The following is a 15,378-nucleotide window of genomic DNA, read 5'->3' as shown; positions in this document are numbered from 1 at the left end:
GAAATATGTTAACCCATAATCCAGTAATTGATTCTTCATCCAAAGAATCTGTGCACAACAGCTTTCTGCAGCAATATACTCTGCTTCTGCAGTTGATGTGGAAATTGACTTTTGTTTCTTGCTGAACCAAGAAACCAATCTGCCTCCAAGAAATTGGCAGCTTCCACTTGTGCTTTTCCTGTCAATTTTGCAACCTGCAAAATCTGCATCTGAGTAACCTATTAGTTTAAAATCTGATTCTCTAGGATACCACAATCCCAGATCAGCTGTTCCTTTAAGATACTTAAAAATTCTTTTCACAACTGTTAAATGAGGTTCTCTTGGATCTGCTTGAAATCTTGCACAAAGACAGGTTGCATACATGATATCAGGTCTACTAGCAGTTAGATAGAGTAGAGAGCCAATCATACCTCTGTAATCAGTAATATCTACTGATTTACCAGTATCCTTATCCAGTTTTGTTGCAGTGGCCATGGGAGTGGATGCACTTGAACAATCTTGCATTCCAAATTTCTTCAGCAAATTTCTGGTGTACTTAGTTTGACAAATAAAAGTGTCTTCTTCATTCTGCTTGACTTGAAGGCCCAGAAAATAGCTAAGTTCTCCCATCATACTCATCTGATACCTTGACTGCATCAGTTTGGCAAACTTCTTGCAAAGTCTGTCATTTGTAGACCCAAAAATGATATCATCAACATAAATCTGGACCAGAAGTAAGTCATTTCCATGGTTGAGGTAGAACAGTATTTTGTCTATTGTTCCTCTGTTGAATCCACTTTCCAGAAGAAACTGAGTTAAAGTCTCATACCATGCTCTAGGAGCTTGCTTAAGTCCATAAAGTGCTTTATCAAGCCTGTAGACATAATCTGGATGTTTGGAGTCTACAAAGCCTGGAGGTTGTTCAACATATACTTCCTCCTCCAATTCTCCATTGAGAAAAGCACTTTTCACATCCATTTGAAAGACAGTAAACTTTTTGTGAGCAGCATAAACCAAAAATATCCTTATGGCTTCTAACCTAGCAACTGGTGCAAATGTTTCATCATAATCAATTCCCTCTTGTTGAGAATATCCTTTTGCAACCAACCTTGCCTTATTCCTTGTAATTATGCCATCACTGTCAGTTTTGTTTCTGAATACCCACTTTGTATCAACAACAGATCTATTCTTTGGTCTTGGCACTAGGGTCCAGACTTTGTTTCTTTCAAATTCATTTAACTCTTCCTGCATTGCTTGCACCTAATCAGCATCTTGAAGAGCTTCTTCCACTTTCTTTGGTTCAGTCTGAGAGAGAAAAGAATTGTAAAGACATTCGTTTGAAGTACCTGTTCTAGTTCTGACACATGCATCAGGATTTCCAATTATCAAATCAGGTGTATGTGATTTTGTCCACTTCCTTGCAGATGGAAGGTTTTCTCTAGAACTGGATGCTCCCCCATGATCCATGCTGTCTTCATTTTCATTTTCTGATGTTCCCCCTGAAACTATGCTCTCTGAGTTGGATTCTTCAGAATTTAGATTTTCAGCACTATCAGAACTTGGCTTATCAGAACTTGACGAATCAGAACTTGAAGATCCAGACGTATGTTCTGATGTTTCTTGAGATGTGGTAAGATCTTGAGTATGCCCCCCTGCACAGGTGCATCTTCCTTTGGCGTAGTCACCACAGTTTCAATGACATCAGAGTTTAATCCATCAGTATCAGGACTTAGACTGTCAGGATTTTCAGTATCAGTATTTGAGTCTTTATTTTCAAATCTCAGCTGATCATGATCAATAAAATCTTCAAGACTAGTAATCTTCTTGTCATCAAATGAGATATTGATAGATTTCATGACCACTTTTGTTCTCAAATTATAGACTCTGAAGGCTTTTGTGGAAAGTGGATATCCAACAAAGATTCCTTCATCAACTTTTAGATCAAACTTGGATAGCTGTTCAGGATGAGTCTTGAGAACAAAACACTTGCATCCAAATACATGAAAGTACTTCAGATTTGGCTTCTTTTTCTTCACCATCTCATATGGTGTTTTTCCTTGCTTGTTAATGAGTGTTGCATTTTGAGTAAAACAAGCAGTCTGCACAGCTTCAGCCCAGAAATAGGTTGGAAGCTTTGCTTCTTCAAGCATTGTATGTGCAGCTTCAATGAGAGTTCTATTCTTCCTTTCAACAACTCCATTTTGCTGTGGAGTTCCAGGAGCACAAAATTCCTGCTTTATTCCATGGTTTTTGCAGAACTCTTCCATTATCAAATTCTTGAACTCAGTGTCATTATCACTCCTTAAGGTTTTCACAGAGTTTTTGACCAATTTATCCAGATGTTTGACATGATCAATCAAGATAGATGCAGTTTCACTTTTTGTGTGCAAGAAATATACCCATGTGTATCTAGTGAACTCATCCACTATGACCAATGCATATTTCTTCTTTGCAATAGATATGACATTTACTGGACCAAATAGATCAACATGTAGTAGATGATAAGGCTCAAGAATTGATGATTCAGTCTTGCTCTTGAATGAAGATTTTCTTTGTTTGGCCTTCTGACAAGAATCACAAAGGCCATCAGGAGCAAATACTGACTTTGGCAGTCCTCTCACAGGATCTTTCTTGACCAGTTCATTTATATTGTTGAAATTTAAATGAGAGAGTTTCTTGTGCCAATTCCAGCTTTCTTCAATTGATGCTCTACTCATCAGACAGATTGCAGAACCATCAGTACTTGTTGAAAGCTTAGCTTCATAAATGTTACCACGCCTGTATCCTTTCAGAACAACTTTGCCTTTAGATTTACTCACAACTTCACAGTGTTCTTCAAAGAAATCAACTGATAACCTCTGTCACAGATTTGACTTATACTCAGCAGATTGTGTTTAAGTCCTGAGACCATAGCTACTTCTTTAATGATGACATTCCCTAGATTGATATTGCCATATCCCAATATTTTTCCAATGTTGCCATCTCCATAAGAAACACTTGGGCCAGCTTTCTCCACAAAGTCTGATAGCAGGGCCTTTTTTCTAGTCATATGTCCTGAACATCCACTGTCCAGAACTAGAATATTTTTCCTGTTGCCCTGCAATCACAAAGACCACTAATTATTAGTTTTAAGGACCCAGACTTACTTGGATCCTTTGGCCTTATTAAGTTTGTTAACATTTGCAGCGGATTTAGCATCAGAGTTTATGTTAACAGTTTTCTTATCAGAACTTACACTATCAGACTTTAAATCAGAATTTACACTAGAAGGAACAATGGAAACTTTCTTCAAAGAAGGTTTTAATTGATAATAATCATAGTACAAACTATGATATTCCTTACAAGTATAAATGGAATGCCATAAACTACCACAATGAAAATAAGGATTTTGTGGTTTATATCTAACAGACTGACTCTTAACTCCTGATTTTGAAGGTAAGGAGTTAATGTTCTTATTCTTCCTGCAAAAAGAAGCCAGATGGTTAGAACTTTCACAGTTATGACATGTTTTCCTAGGAGCATCAGGAACATGTTTATAATCATTGCCTTTATTCACACCTTCCTTTCCATTCCTATTTTTCCTAGGTGATTTTACCTTGTTTACATTCTTAACTTCTTTCAGCTTATTCTTAAGCTGCTTCTTTGTCATTAAGCCTATGTTTACTTCAGTTGTCTTTTCATATTTTAGTTTGTCAGAAGTTAATTCCTCTCTAACTTCTGATTTATCATTATCAGACTTTTCAGTTACAAACTTAACAGGTTTTAAGTTTGGCTTTTGCTTAACAACAGGCTTAATTTCTACAGTTCCTTTATCATTCTTATCCTCTCCATAACATAAGCCCTCTTTCCAATTTTCACTACTTAGCAAATTTTGAGTTGTTCTTCCAGAGTTAGTCCAAGTCCTGATTATCTCTCTTTCCTTTTCTAACTCAGTTTTTAGAGATTCATTCATTTTTAGCACTTCATCCCTAACATAAAGAGCATCATCTCTATCCTTCTGAGTTTGATGGAACATAACTAACTCTTTTTCTAAGAAATCATTTCTTTTCTTAAAAGCAAGATTTTCAGAAGTTAATCTTTCACATGTTAAAGTTTGATCTCTATAACTAACAAACATGGTTTTAAGATATCTTCTCAACTCATTAATATCATCATTATGAAAAGCATAAGTAGTCTGAGGTACCTTTGTTTCAGCAGTTTCAGAACTGCTCTCAGCACTTTCTTTATCAGCATTTGCCATCAATGCATAGTTCTCCTCACTTTCAGAGTCTGAGGTGTCTGTCCAGCTTTTCTGCTTTGTGACAAGAGCCTTGCCTTTGTCACCCTTTACCTTCTTGCAATCAGGAGATATGTGGCATTTCTCACCACAGTTATAGCATTTGACATTGGTATAATCTCCTCTATCAGACTTTCCTCCTCTGCCTTCAGATCTTCTGAAATTCTTCTTATCAGAACTTATGCCTTTCCTGGAAAACTTCTTTCCCTTCCTGAACTTCTTGTATGCAATCTTTGTAATCCCTTTCACCATAAGAGCACACAGCTTCATCATCTTCTCATCTGCATCAGTCTCAGGCAAGCTTTCAGAATCTGAGTCATCATCACTTTCAGAACTTGATGACTCAGTATCAGACTTTGTGAAAAGAGCTTTATCCTTGTCTTTCCTTGAGGTAGCTGCCTTGGGGGATTCTTCTTCAGCCTTAAGAGCAACTGTTCTTGACTTTCCTCCTTTTCTCTTGCTTCTTTGTTCCATCTCAAGTTCATGAGTCTTGATCATTCCATAAATTTCATCAAGAGTTGTTTCATCAAGATTGTAATTGTCTCTTATTGTTGTTGCCTTCAAATCCCAACATTCAGGAAGAGCTAACAGGAATTTAAGGTTTGAATCTTCAAGATCATACTCCTTATTAACAAGTGACAGATCATTCAAGAATTTGACAAATCTATCGTATAAATCAGTCAATGATTCATTAGCCTTTGAATCAAAGTGTTCATACTCTTGAGTGAGTATTGTCTTCCTGTTCTTTTTAATCGTATCAGTTCCCTGACACCTTGTTTCCAGAGCATCCCATATCTCCTTAGCAGTCTTGCAGTTAATTACCCTGTTTGACATTACATTATCAATGGCACTATGCAGTAATTGTCGTACCTTAGCATCCTTAGCAATTGATGCAATATCTTCAGCAGTATAATCACTTTTTTCCTTTGGTACGGTTTTTGCTGCTTCACCTGCAACTGCAATAGCGAGCTTGGTTGGTTTGTGAGGCCCTTCCTTGATTCTATCAAAATATTCTGGATCTGTAGCTTCCAGAAACATGGTCATCCTCACCTTCCATATGGCATATTCCGATGGTCTCAGTATGGGAACTCTGATGGTTTCATACCGACTTTGAATTTGTGTCTTTGGAGGTTCTTCAGTTTTGGTAGGCTTAGTTGGAGTTTCTGTGTCAGACATGATTGTGTTTGGATCTTTAACTGTATGTGTGTTAACAAATAGGCTCTGATACCACTTGTTAGGTCACACACACTGTAGAGGGGGTGAATACAGTGTATAATACAATCAAATCGAACTTTAATATCTTAAGTAACAGAAAACAAACTTTATTGAAACAATAAATTTTGTTACAGTATGGAATTGTTACCTCTCAGTGATGAACAAATATCACGAGAGCTGCTAGGGTTACAATGAATAATCTTCTCGAATATGATAACACTTATAATGTAAACCCTATGTCTGTGTTTATATATTACACAGTTACAAGATAATCGCTAATTGATATGAAATATAATTCTGCTTCCTAAAATATATCAATCAGATATCTTTTCTTCCAAGTATTCCATTCTTCACGGAACTCCTTCTTCATGCATATCTCTTCTTATATTTATCTCGATCTTCTTTCCTTTAATCAGCTACTTTCCTTATCTAATCGTCCTTCAGTACTTAAGTTCTGATATTCAACGTCTGATGATTATCTCCTGATAATATAAGTACTGATATCCTTAAGTCCTGACTTCCAGTATAAGTACTGATTCACTGTTAAGTATTGATTTGTCCTGTTAAGTAAGATCTGAAAACTAAACATAAATCATATTAGCCATGACATTATCAAATATATCTAACATCTTAAAATAAGTAACTTAACTTAAAATGAATAAGTGACTTATAAGTGATAAGTAGATAAATATGTATAAGTTACATAATGTGTTTGGATAATTATATTTATAAGTTAAAATATTTTTATTTAAATGAACTAAAATAAATAATTTTTAATATATAGTCATCTTAATTCATGACTTTTAAATTAGATTAATATTTAAAAACATACATTTTAAAACTAAAGTTAATAAAAAAGATAAAAATCTAAATAAGTTAAGAAAAAATACGTCGTTATTAACATGCAACTTATTAGCTTATAAGTTGTAAATTCGACTTATAAATTGAGTCGATAAACATTCGTCGATAAGTTGTTACGGACTTATAAGTCATAAGTGACATATAATTTCGATCCCATACATGCTCATATATAAAAATTCTAATATATATCTATAAGTTATGATTACAAATTATGGTTTTGTGTTGTGTGGTGTATATAATATTACAAATATCAAATTACCTTCTAAATAAAAATTTGAGTTGATTGTTAATATGTTGTAATTATACTCTAATTTATGTACATAGTATTAGTAAATTAAATTAAAATATATGAAAATTATATGTAAACTAAATATTTAGAAAATACTGATATATAAATAAATTTTATATTATATTTACTTACACAACTGTTTAGTTTCAAAGTATAATTAAGTCATGCACTTCTCCTGCAGAAGGAAGATGGGGATATTTGACTTCATACTTAATAGCTGCACGCAGAAAGAATAAGGAAATATATTCCGGTTTCGATGCAATATTTGACATCACCGACCAAAACTATGACGATGTCTTGAGTCTATCAGTTCGAAAACATAATCCAGATGCGGTGACGACAATATTAGCTGAGGACCCCGCGTATAAATGTAAGAAAAAGTAAAGATCTCAAGTCTTTAATTATCTCCCCAGCTGCTGAAAAGCTGGAAACAGGGTTAACATATAAGATTAACCAGATCATCATAAAAAGTTACGAAGCCAGCAAGAACATTGGACATGCAGATCAAACTGCTCTGCATACGGCTATTATAAAGCGCGATGAAGGTAAGGTACCCCAACTTGTATGGATCTTAGTTAATACAAAAGTATTTTGGAGAAAATAAATACGGTAAAAACTTTTATATATATTTTTTGAGAGAATTGTATTTTGCACCATTTAAATTTGGCCAAAACTAAATTTTGTATATCTATTTTCAGAAATTGCAGTTTGCATCTCCCTATTTTGAAATTCGATTAAACATGCACTTTTTTTGCCTAAATTTTTAGCCTTAATTGGTGTCTCCTACAATATTTTGCATCTTTTCTCTTCACGAATAGATTATATATGTTGTTAAAGATAATATTTTGAGCTAAAATATTGACAAAATTTGACAAAAAAGGAACAAAATGGATCAAATTTCAAAGAAAATGGATGCAAACTGCAATTTTTAAAAGTAGGTATATTAAATTGATTTTTGGCCAAATTTAAGGGTGCAAAATGTAATTTTCTCATTTTTGCTAACTTATTCACACCAGGAGTCGAAGTATTGACCCCTCGCAGAGAGATATATGAACTCAAGTACTGCACGTACCCTTGTTTGCAAATCATTTAGATATTGACTAATGTATTAAAAGAATAAATATCCTAGCTCTAGGAGTGAACGAAAATAACAGAAAAATACTAAGGGGTAGGGTTCGAAATCTTACTAACTATATAATGACAAATTATTATGTGGAAAAATTTGAATTTTCTGGCAGAATCTGTATTTAGACTGTTGAGACAAGACGACGAGATTGTAAGCAAGGCTGATTCTGAATATTGGACGCCACTACACTATGCCGCATATTACGATTTTTATTCAATACTTGAAGCAACACATATTGGATATAAACCCCAAGAATACCTATCTGCCAACCAAATATGGTGGGTACCAACACCACTTCATGTGGCAGCTAAAGAAGGATACACTTGTACGTTGATTAAACTTATGGAATTATTACCGGCTGACTTATATGTTGCTGCTGATAGCATTACTCATCAAAATATACTGCACTTGGCTGTACTTTCAAGCAAAAAAGAGATGATAGTGCATGTTATAAAGAAGTGTCCAGAAGAACATATTGACAAGATGCTAAATCAGCAGGACGTCAATGGCGATACACCACTTCATCTGCTTATCCGTGATGGTTGTTTTGTTCCGGAACTAATAAAACATAAGGAGATTGATAGAATGGTTAAAAACGGACAATATTGGACTTCTTTCGACATGTTATATTTCAAAGACCAAATTATTGCCGATCAGGTACGTGTTTGAATCAATCAATAGTTTCATTCTTATCTTCACCTAATCAAGTATCTGATTCCATCTCTCTTTCAGAAAACAAAATATTTAAGCAAGAAATTATTAGAATTATTTGGACAAACTCATGATATTGATTTTAAGTAACCTATAATGTAAGTTTTTTTCCTCTGATTATCTACATATTATATGTTTTCAAACCAAGATAGTGAGTATTTGATATCTAATTAATCTACTTCCTTCCATTTATAGGTTAAAATTAAGAAAGCACTTGATGATTTCCAAGCGGATCAGCACCCCAAAATTATTTGGCAGTACTTCAGGTTTTGGCGAGGAAGCATGGAGAAGAAATCGAAAATGCTGGAAAGTTTAGTTCCCCCTAGTAAAAGGACTACAAAGGACAATGAATTTAAGAAAGCCAAGAAATTGTTGATGAAAGAAAATCTGATACAGATGAAGGATGAGCTTGATCGGTACAGGCAAAGGACCAACACTCAGATAATAGTCACGGCACTCATAACTACTGTAACTTTTACAGTGGGATTTACAATGCCAGGAGGATACAATCAAGATGGAGACCTGAAAGGAATGGTAATACTTTCCGAAAAGAAATCTTTCATTGCATTTATGGTGTCAGATGCGTTAGCTCTGCTTCTATCGACATCTTCTTTGTTTCTATACTTCATTGCATCTATGTATGAAGATCCCCGCAGTGTTTCAAAACTCAATGATGCATCAACTGTCCTCAACATTGTTTCAGTTATTGCCATGATGTTGACTTTTATTACTGGAACATATGTAGTGTTATCCCACTCACGAGCCCTGGCCTATACTGTCATTGTCATCTCTTGCTTTTTCTTCCTTCTCGTGGTTATTGGTCTATTGATCAAGTGGAGATATGATCGTAAACAAGAAATGATGCATGAAGTGTGAAGTGTGAAGTGAGAGCTAGATCGCCCATTGTTATATTGAACTGTTTGGTGTATTTTTAAATCTTTTTATGATATGATGTTCAATCTATTTCCAGGACATTGTAAGAATCATATAATAATACAAATTTCGGTGTCAACAGAGTATGTTTTAATTTTTCCCTTTGCATGTGTCTTTACACTTGAACCTCCTTATCTCCACTCTTTTGATTTCATGAAACCAAGAAGCCTTGTCTTAAAATTTTAGGGAACTTCTGCAGTTAGTTAAAAAAATGGGTAAGTTGGGAGTTAGGCTTGATGAAATTGGTAAGGGAGACTTGTTAAAAGTATAAGCTAGATGTTTCTGGAAGGACACTTTAATTCAAGTATATGTATCTGATATATGATTGATTCATAAACTTGTAGTTTTTATCTTCCTATAATGTTTAAGAGATTCAATGAATCTGATGTACTGCAGTAATATAAATTCTATCAGCCTAAGCTATAATATTATTAGAAAAAATTTCAGAGAACAAGTTTCTTCTATTTGCATATTGTTTTCCAACAAATTAGCATCAGAGCCAGTTATAAGCAGTCCTTAAAACCATCTAGACAGTCCTAAAAACAACCCATAAATTATCCAAACACCAGTCCAAAATAATGGCCACCAACAGCAATGGAATACAACCCCAGCTTCCTCGTCTGAATGGAAAGAATTACAGCCAATGGAATATTATGATGAGGGCATTATTTGGTTCTCAGGATCTCTGGGAAATAGTCGAAAATGGATATGATGAATCAGCTGATCAGACTTCACTCAATCCACAACAATTGACAACTTTAAAGGAGAATCGCAAGAAGGATAAAAATGCACTCTTTTTTATATATCAGGCAGTTGATGAAGCAATATTTGAAAGGATTTCTGCAGCAGAAACATCAAAAGAAGCCTGGAACATTCTCAATACTGCATACAAAGGCGAAGATAAAGTAAAGATGGTTAGGTTGCAGGCTTTAAGAGGCGAGTTTGACTTGTTAAGGATGAAAGAGACGGAGTCCGTGGGAGAGTACTTTAACAGAGTTGTTTCTATCTCAAATCAACTCAGGGTCAATGGAGAAGAACTAAAGGATCAAACGGATTGTAGAGGAAATCCTTCGGAGTATGACCAAGAAATATGAGCATATTGTTGCCATTGAAGAATCAAAAAATTTGAGTGAACTCTCTCTTGAATCTCTATTGGGCTCCTTGCAATCTCATGAATTAAGAATTAAAAATTTGAATATTCATCCTCTGAACAAGCTTTTCATATGCAAGAGTTCCATCGTGGAGGTTACAGAGGTCGAGGTGGAAGAAGAGTCAGCAGTGGAAGAGGACGAGGAAGAAGCCAAACTGAGATTTTTCATGCCAACTCAAGAGATGAAAATAAAGGAAATTATGTTCACAGAAGGGGCAGAGGTCGTGGAAGACAAGCCGGAAGAGGACGAAGCATCACGCAATCACAAGTTCAGTGTCACTACTGCCACAAATTTGGCCATGGAAGGAAAGATTGCTATAAGAGACTTAGAAAAGAAAATCAGGAGTCTAATTTCTTACATGAAAATTCTGAAACGATAGATGAAGAATTTGTTCTTCTTGCTTGCAATGTGCAAGAAGATTCTCTAGAAAAAGTTTGGTATATTGATAGTGGTTGCAGCAACCACATGACGGGGAATCGTGGGAGCTTTATAACATATGGTGATTCTGTCCAGCGCGAAGTTAAGAAGGGAGACGACAAACGATAGTAGGATGTGGTGACATATCCATACAAACAAAACAAGGTACGAAGCGTGTTCCTGATGTTTACTATATTCCTGGATTGAAACATAATCTGCTGAGTGTGGGATAACTTTTACAAAAAGGACATCATGTATCTTTCAAACAAGATGAATGTGAAATAAGAAACAAAAATTATGTTCTCATTGTAAAAGTAAAGATGACAGAAAATAAAATGTTTCCTTTGAGATTACAAGATCAGCCTCTTCCGTGTTTTGCTACAATTGTCAAAGACAAATATTGGATATTGCATCTGAGGTATAATCATTTAAGTTTCAGCACGTTGTCTAAAATGTGCAAGAAACATATGGTTAGAGGCATTCCTAATATTAACCGACAAGAACAGATCTGTGAATATTGTATATTTGGAAAACATCATCGTGATAATTTTCTCAGCGGGGAAGCAAGAAGAGCAAATCAGCTGTTAGAGCTGGTGCATTCTGACTTGTGTGGTCCAATGCATGTTCCTTCTCTCGTAGGAAATCGGTATTTCCTCACTTTAATTGATGATTTCATCAGGAAATTATGGATATACTTTGTGAAAGAGAAATCAGAAGTATTTAGTAATTTCAAGAGTTTTAAAGCTTTAGTTGAGAAGCAAAGTGGTTGTCAATTGAAGGCAATACGATTTGACCGAGGAGGCGAGTATATGGCCAAAGAATTTGGACAATATCTTGAACAAAATGGAATTTCTCACCAGCTTACTGTTCGTTACAGTCCTCAACAAAACAGGGTAGTAGAATGGAAGAATCAGATTATTATGGAGTTGGTGCGTAGCATGTTAAAAATAAAAAAATTGCCTGTAGCATCAGCAAGCTACATCCTAAATCGTGCAGGAACTAAAAGCGTCAAAGGAAAGACTCCTGAAGATGAATGGAGTGGCAATAAACCATGTGTTTCTCATTTCAGAATTTTTGGCAGCATATGCTATTCATACATACCTTTTGAAAAGCGAGGTAAACTCGAATATTAATCTGAAAAATGCATATTTGTTGGGTATTTTGAGAATCCAAAGGCATATAAGTTATATAATCCTGATACTTAAAAGATTATTATTAGTCGGGATGTAATATTTAATGAAGACAAGGTATGGGTGTGGAAAGATGAGAAAGAAATTTCAACCATTTCTTTTGATATTAATTTGTTGGATCCACTTGAAGAAGAGATCACTCTGCTTGTTCCACCGACACCAGCACCATCATCATCATCTGAAAGTTCAGATTCACCTCCTCGAAAGACAAGAAGTATAAGTGAAATATATGATCAAACAAGACGTATATTGGAGGAAGACTTTATGGATTTTGCTTTATTTGTGGAAAATGACCCTGTCACTTTTGAAGATGCTTCCAAAGAAGGAAAATGGAGGGAGTCCATGCAACAAGAAATTGAAGCAATTGAAAGAAATAAAACCCGGGATTTCATGGATTTACCTTCCGTAAAGAAGTCAATTGGAGTTAAGTGGGTGTTTAAAACAAAACATAATGCAAATGGTGAAATTGAAAAGCATAAAGCCCGTTTAGTGGTGAAATGCTACAAACAGAATGCTGGAATTGATTATCTATAGGTTTTCGCCCCTGCTGCTTGCCTTGAAACTATTAGGTTAGTGCTTGCACTTGCTGCTCAAAATAATTGGGTTGTTCACCAAATTGATGTCAAGTCAGCATTTTTAAATAGTACAGTATATTGTAAGAGGAAGTATACATAGATCAACCACCAGGTTTCATCAAAAAGGGAGAAGAAAACAAAGTTTGTCGCTTAAAAAAGGCGTTTTACGGCTTGAAACAAGCTCCAAGAGCTTGGTACATCCGAATCAAGGGTTATTTATTGAAGAATGGCTTCCAAAAAATGTCCATTTGAACACACTTTTTATGTAAGAGAAGGATCGAAAGGTGATGTGCTTATCATTTCCTTATATATTGATGACTTAATTATCACTGGAAATAATGTTAAGGACATTGATGAGTTTAAAGAAAATATGAAGTAAGATTTCGAGATGACAGATTTGGGGTTGCTGCATTTTTTTCTTGGCCTGGAGATCAAACAAAGCAGTACTGGAATTTTTATCTCTCAACAAAAATATACTCGAGAGTTGTTAAAAAGGTTCAGAATGCAAAAGGCAAATTATGTTCTTACACGTGTTGCGGTTGGTTTAAAATTGAGCAAAGATGTTAAATCAGAGCTTATTGATCCAACACTTTTTAGGAGTCTTGTTGGGAGTTTAATGTACCTAACTGCTACAAGACCTGACATTGCTTATGGGTTAGTTTGATTAGCAGATATATGAAAAGTCCAAGAAAATCTCACTGGGAAGTTGGAAAAAGGATTTTAAGGTATATTCAAGGAACATGTTCAGAAGGAATTTTTTATAAGAAAGTACAATATCCCAAACTTATCGGATATTGTGATTGCAATTGGGCAGGAGATCAGGACGACAGTAAAAGCATATTAGGAAATGATTTTTTGTTGGATCTAGTGCTATCTCATGGATGTTAAAGAAATAGGTTGTTGTGGCGCTTTCTACCGCGGAAGCGGAGTATATCTTTCTAGCTCTTACAGGTTGTCAAGCTCTTTGGATTGCATGGGTCTTGCAGGAACTAAAGCAACCTTTTAAAGATTGTCCAAAGATATACTATGATAATAAATCTGCAACTGCTCTGAGTAAAGATCCAGTGTTTCATGGCAAAAATAAACATATTCGGATTAAATATCATTTCATCCATGACTTAATCAAGAACCGGGAAATTTCAGTAATATATTGCAGAAGCCAAAAATAGATTTCCGATATCTTTACAAAGCCATTAAAGTCGGAAGTATTCAGTGAATTAAAGACAAAACTTGGTGTTATGGGCTATCTAGCTTAAGGGGGGCTGTTAGAAGTATAAGCTAGATGTTTCTGGAAGGACACTTTAATTCAAGCACATGTATCTGATATATAATTGATTCATGAACTTGTAGTTGTTATCTTCCCAAAATATTTAAGAGATTCAATGAATCTGATGTACTGCAGTAATTGTGGACACTTCAAAATCGTAACATGTGCCCTTCATATCCAGGTAGCTTTCTTTCAACATCTTTAGGAACTCCATTTCTTTTAACATCTTCAGGAACTGGGGTTCGTTTACCCTCGCTGGTTTCTCAACTTCATCCCAATATGCACTCTCTAAATAGAAAATTACTTTCTTCCCCACAGAGTGGGAGAATTGAACCTACGAAGTGAAATATAATAATTAAACAATCATGTAAAAGTAAAAATAAAAAATAAAATTACGCAACTAATATCAGACCAAATACTTATAGTCGCTACACGTGTAAAGAGTTTAATGTAAGATAAGGGATGTTAAGGCCCCTGTAATGGCGAAGTGCATCAGAAACTAAGCCAAATGTGAAGAAGCATAAAAAAGAAGAAAAAAGAGACATATAAAAAACACTGTATACAAAAGAGAGCTCTATACATGCATCATAAAATTTTAAAACTTCACCTGAGACCCGTCTTTTCTTTTAAAAACAGTGGTTGGACTATACATCATCTCCAACTTTAGGTCCTTAACGTCTTTTGTCTCCGAAATCACCAGATTTGCACGAGTGAATGGATATGCTGAAATACCGAATTTTAACAAGATCTCTGCTCTGCATGGTTCAATGTATTCCCCGTGAGAGCATCTTTAATGCAAGAGCCCAAGTTCAACTTTTTTGGTACCCAATTACATGCCATATAAGTGAAAGTTGGTTTTTAAGAAAAGTTATCCAACTTCCTCCAATGCAAAGCCTAAGTCCACCATTTAATATGTCCCACTTATTTACTTTATGTTTTTATTTTTAATAAAAATTATGGATTAAATAATATTGCTTTCCTATAATTATACTCATATTATTTAAATGATAAAAAAATATTTAAAAATAAAAGACATAATTAAATTAAATTACATAATAAAAACACACATTACAAGAATAAGGAAAAAGTGCAATGAAAAACATTTTATATGAAATAAATTAACGATTATTATGAAATTGTGAGATATGCTCGATCAAATCAGCTTGTAGTTGACGATGCTTCTGCTTATCACGAATTCAAACAGTATTTTGAATATATCTTTCATAAAGGGCAAAAGTTTCTTCCTCAAGGTTCGATTGTGATAAACCATTTGTTCCATCATCGTAAATTGGCAGCGGACCGAATGGCGTAGCATATTTATCTCTTTCATCCTCGACAATTATATTATGTAATATGATACATGCTCTCATTATTTTAGCAAGATCTTC

The 15,378-nt window shown here is 34.8% G+C and overlaps 1 protein-coding gene across 1 annotated transcript in view; it reads left to right on the top strand.

Moving 5' to 3' along the window:
* Positions 1-9,399, top strand: part of LOC141691209 (uncharacterized) — a 45,801-nt gene extending 36,402 nt beyond the window's left edge. The window contains exons 2-5 of the mRNA XM_074495947.1: positions 6,802-6,990; positions 7,034-7,165; positions 7,859-8,403; positions 8,653-9,399. Coding sequence (XP_074352048.1) covers positions 6,802-6,990; positions 7,034-7,165; positions 7,859-8,403; positions 8,653-9,333 — 1,547 coding nt within the window. The 3' untranslated portion in view covers positions 9,334-9,399. The remainder of the gene's footprint in view (positions 1-6,801; positions 6,991-7,033; positions 7,166-7,858; positions 8,404-8,652) is intronic.
* Positions 9,400-15,378: the final 5,979 nt, after the last annotated feature.

This window comes from Apium graveolens, chromosome 10 (genome assembly GCF_009905375.1).
Source record: "Apium graveolens cultivar Ventura chromosome 10, ASM990537v1, whole genome shotgun sequence".
Lineage (NCBI taxonomy): Eukaryota > Viridiplantae > Streptophyta > Magnoliopsida > Apiales > Apiaceae > Apium > Apium graveolens.
This window is presented reverse-complemented; position numbering and strand designations above follow the sequence as displayed.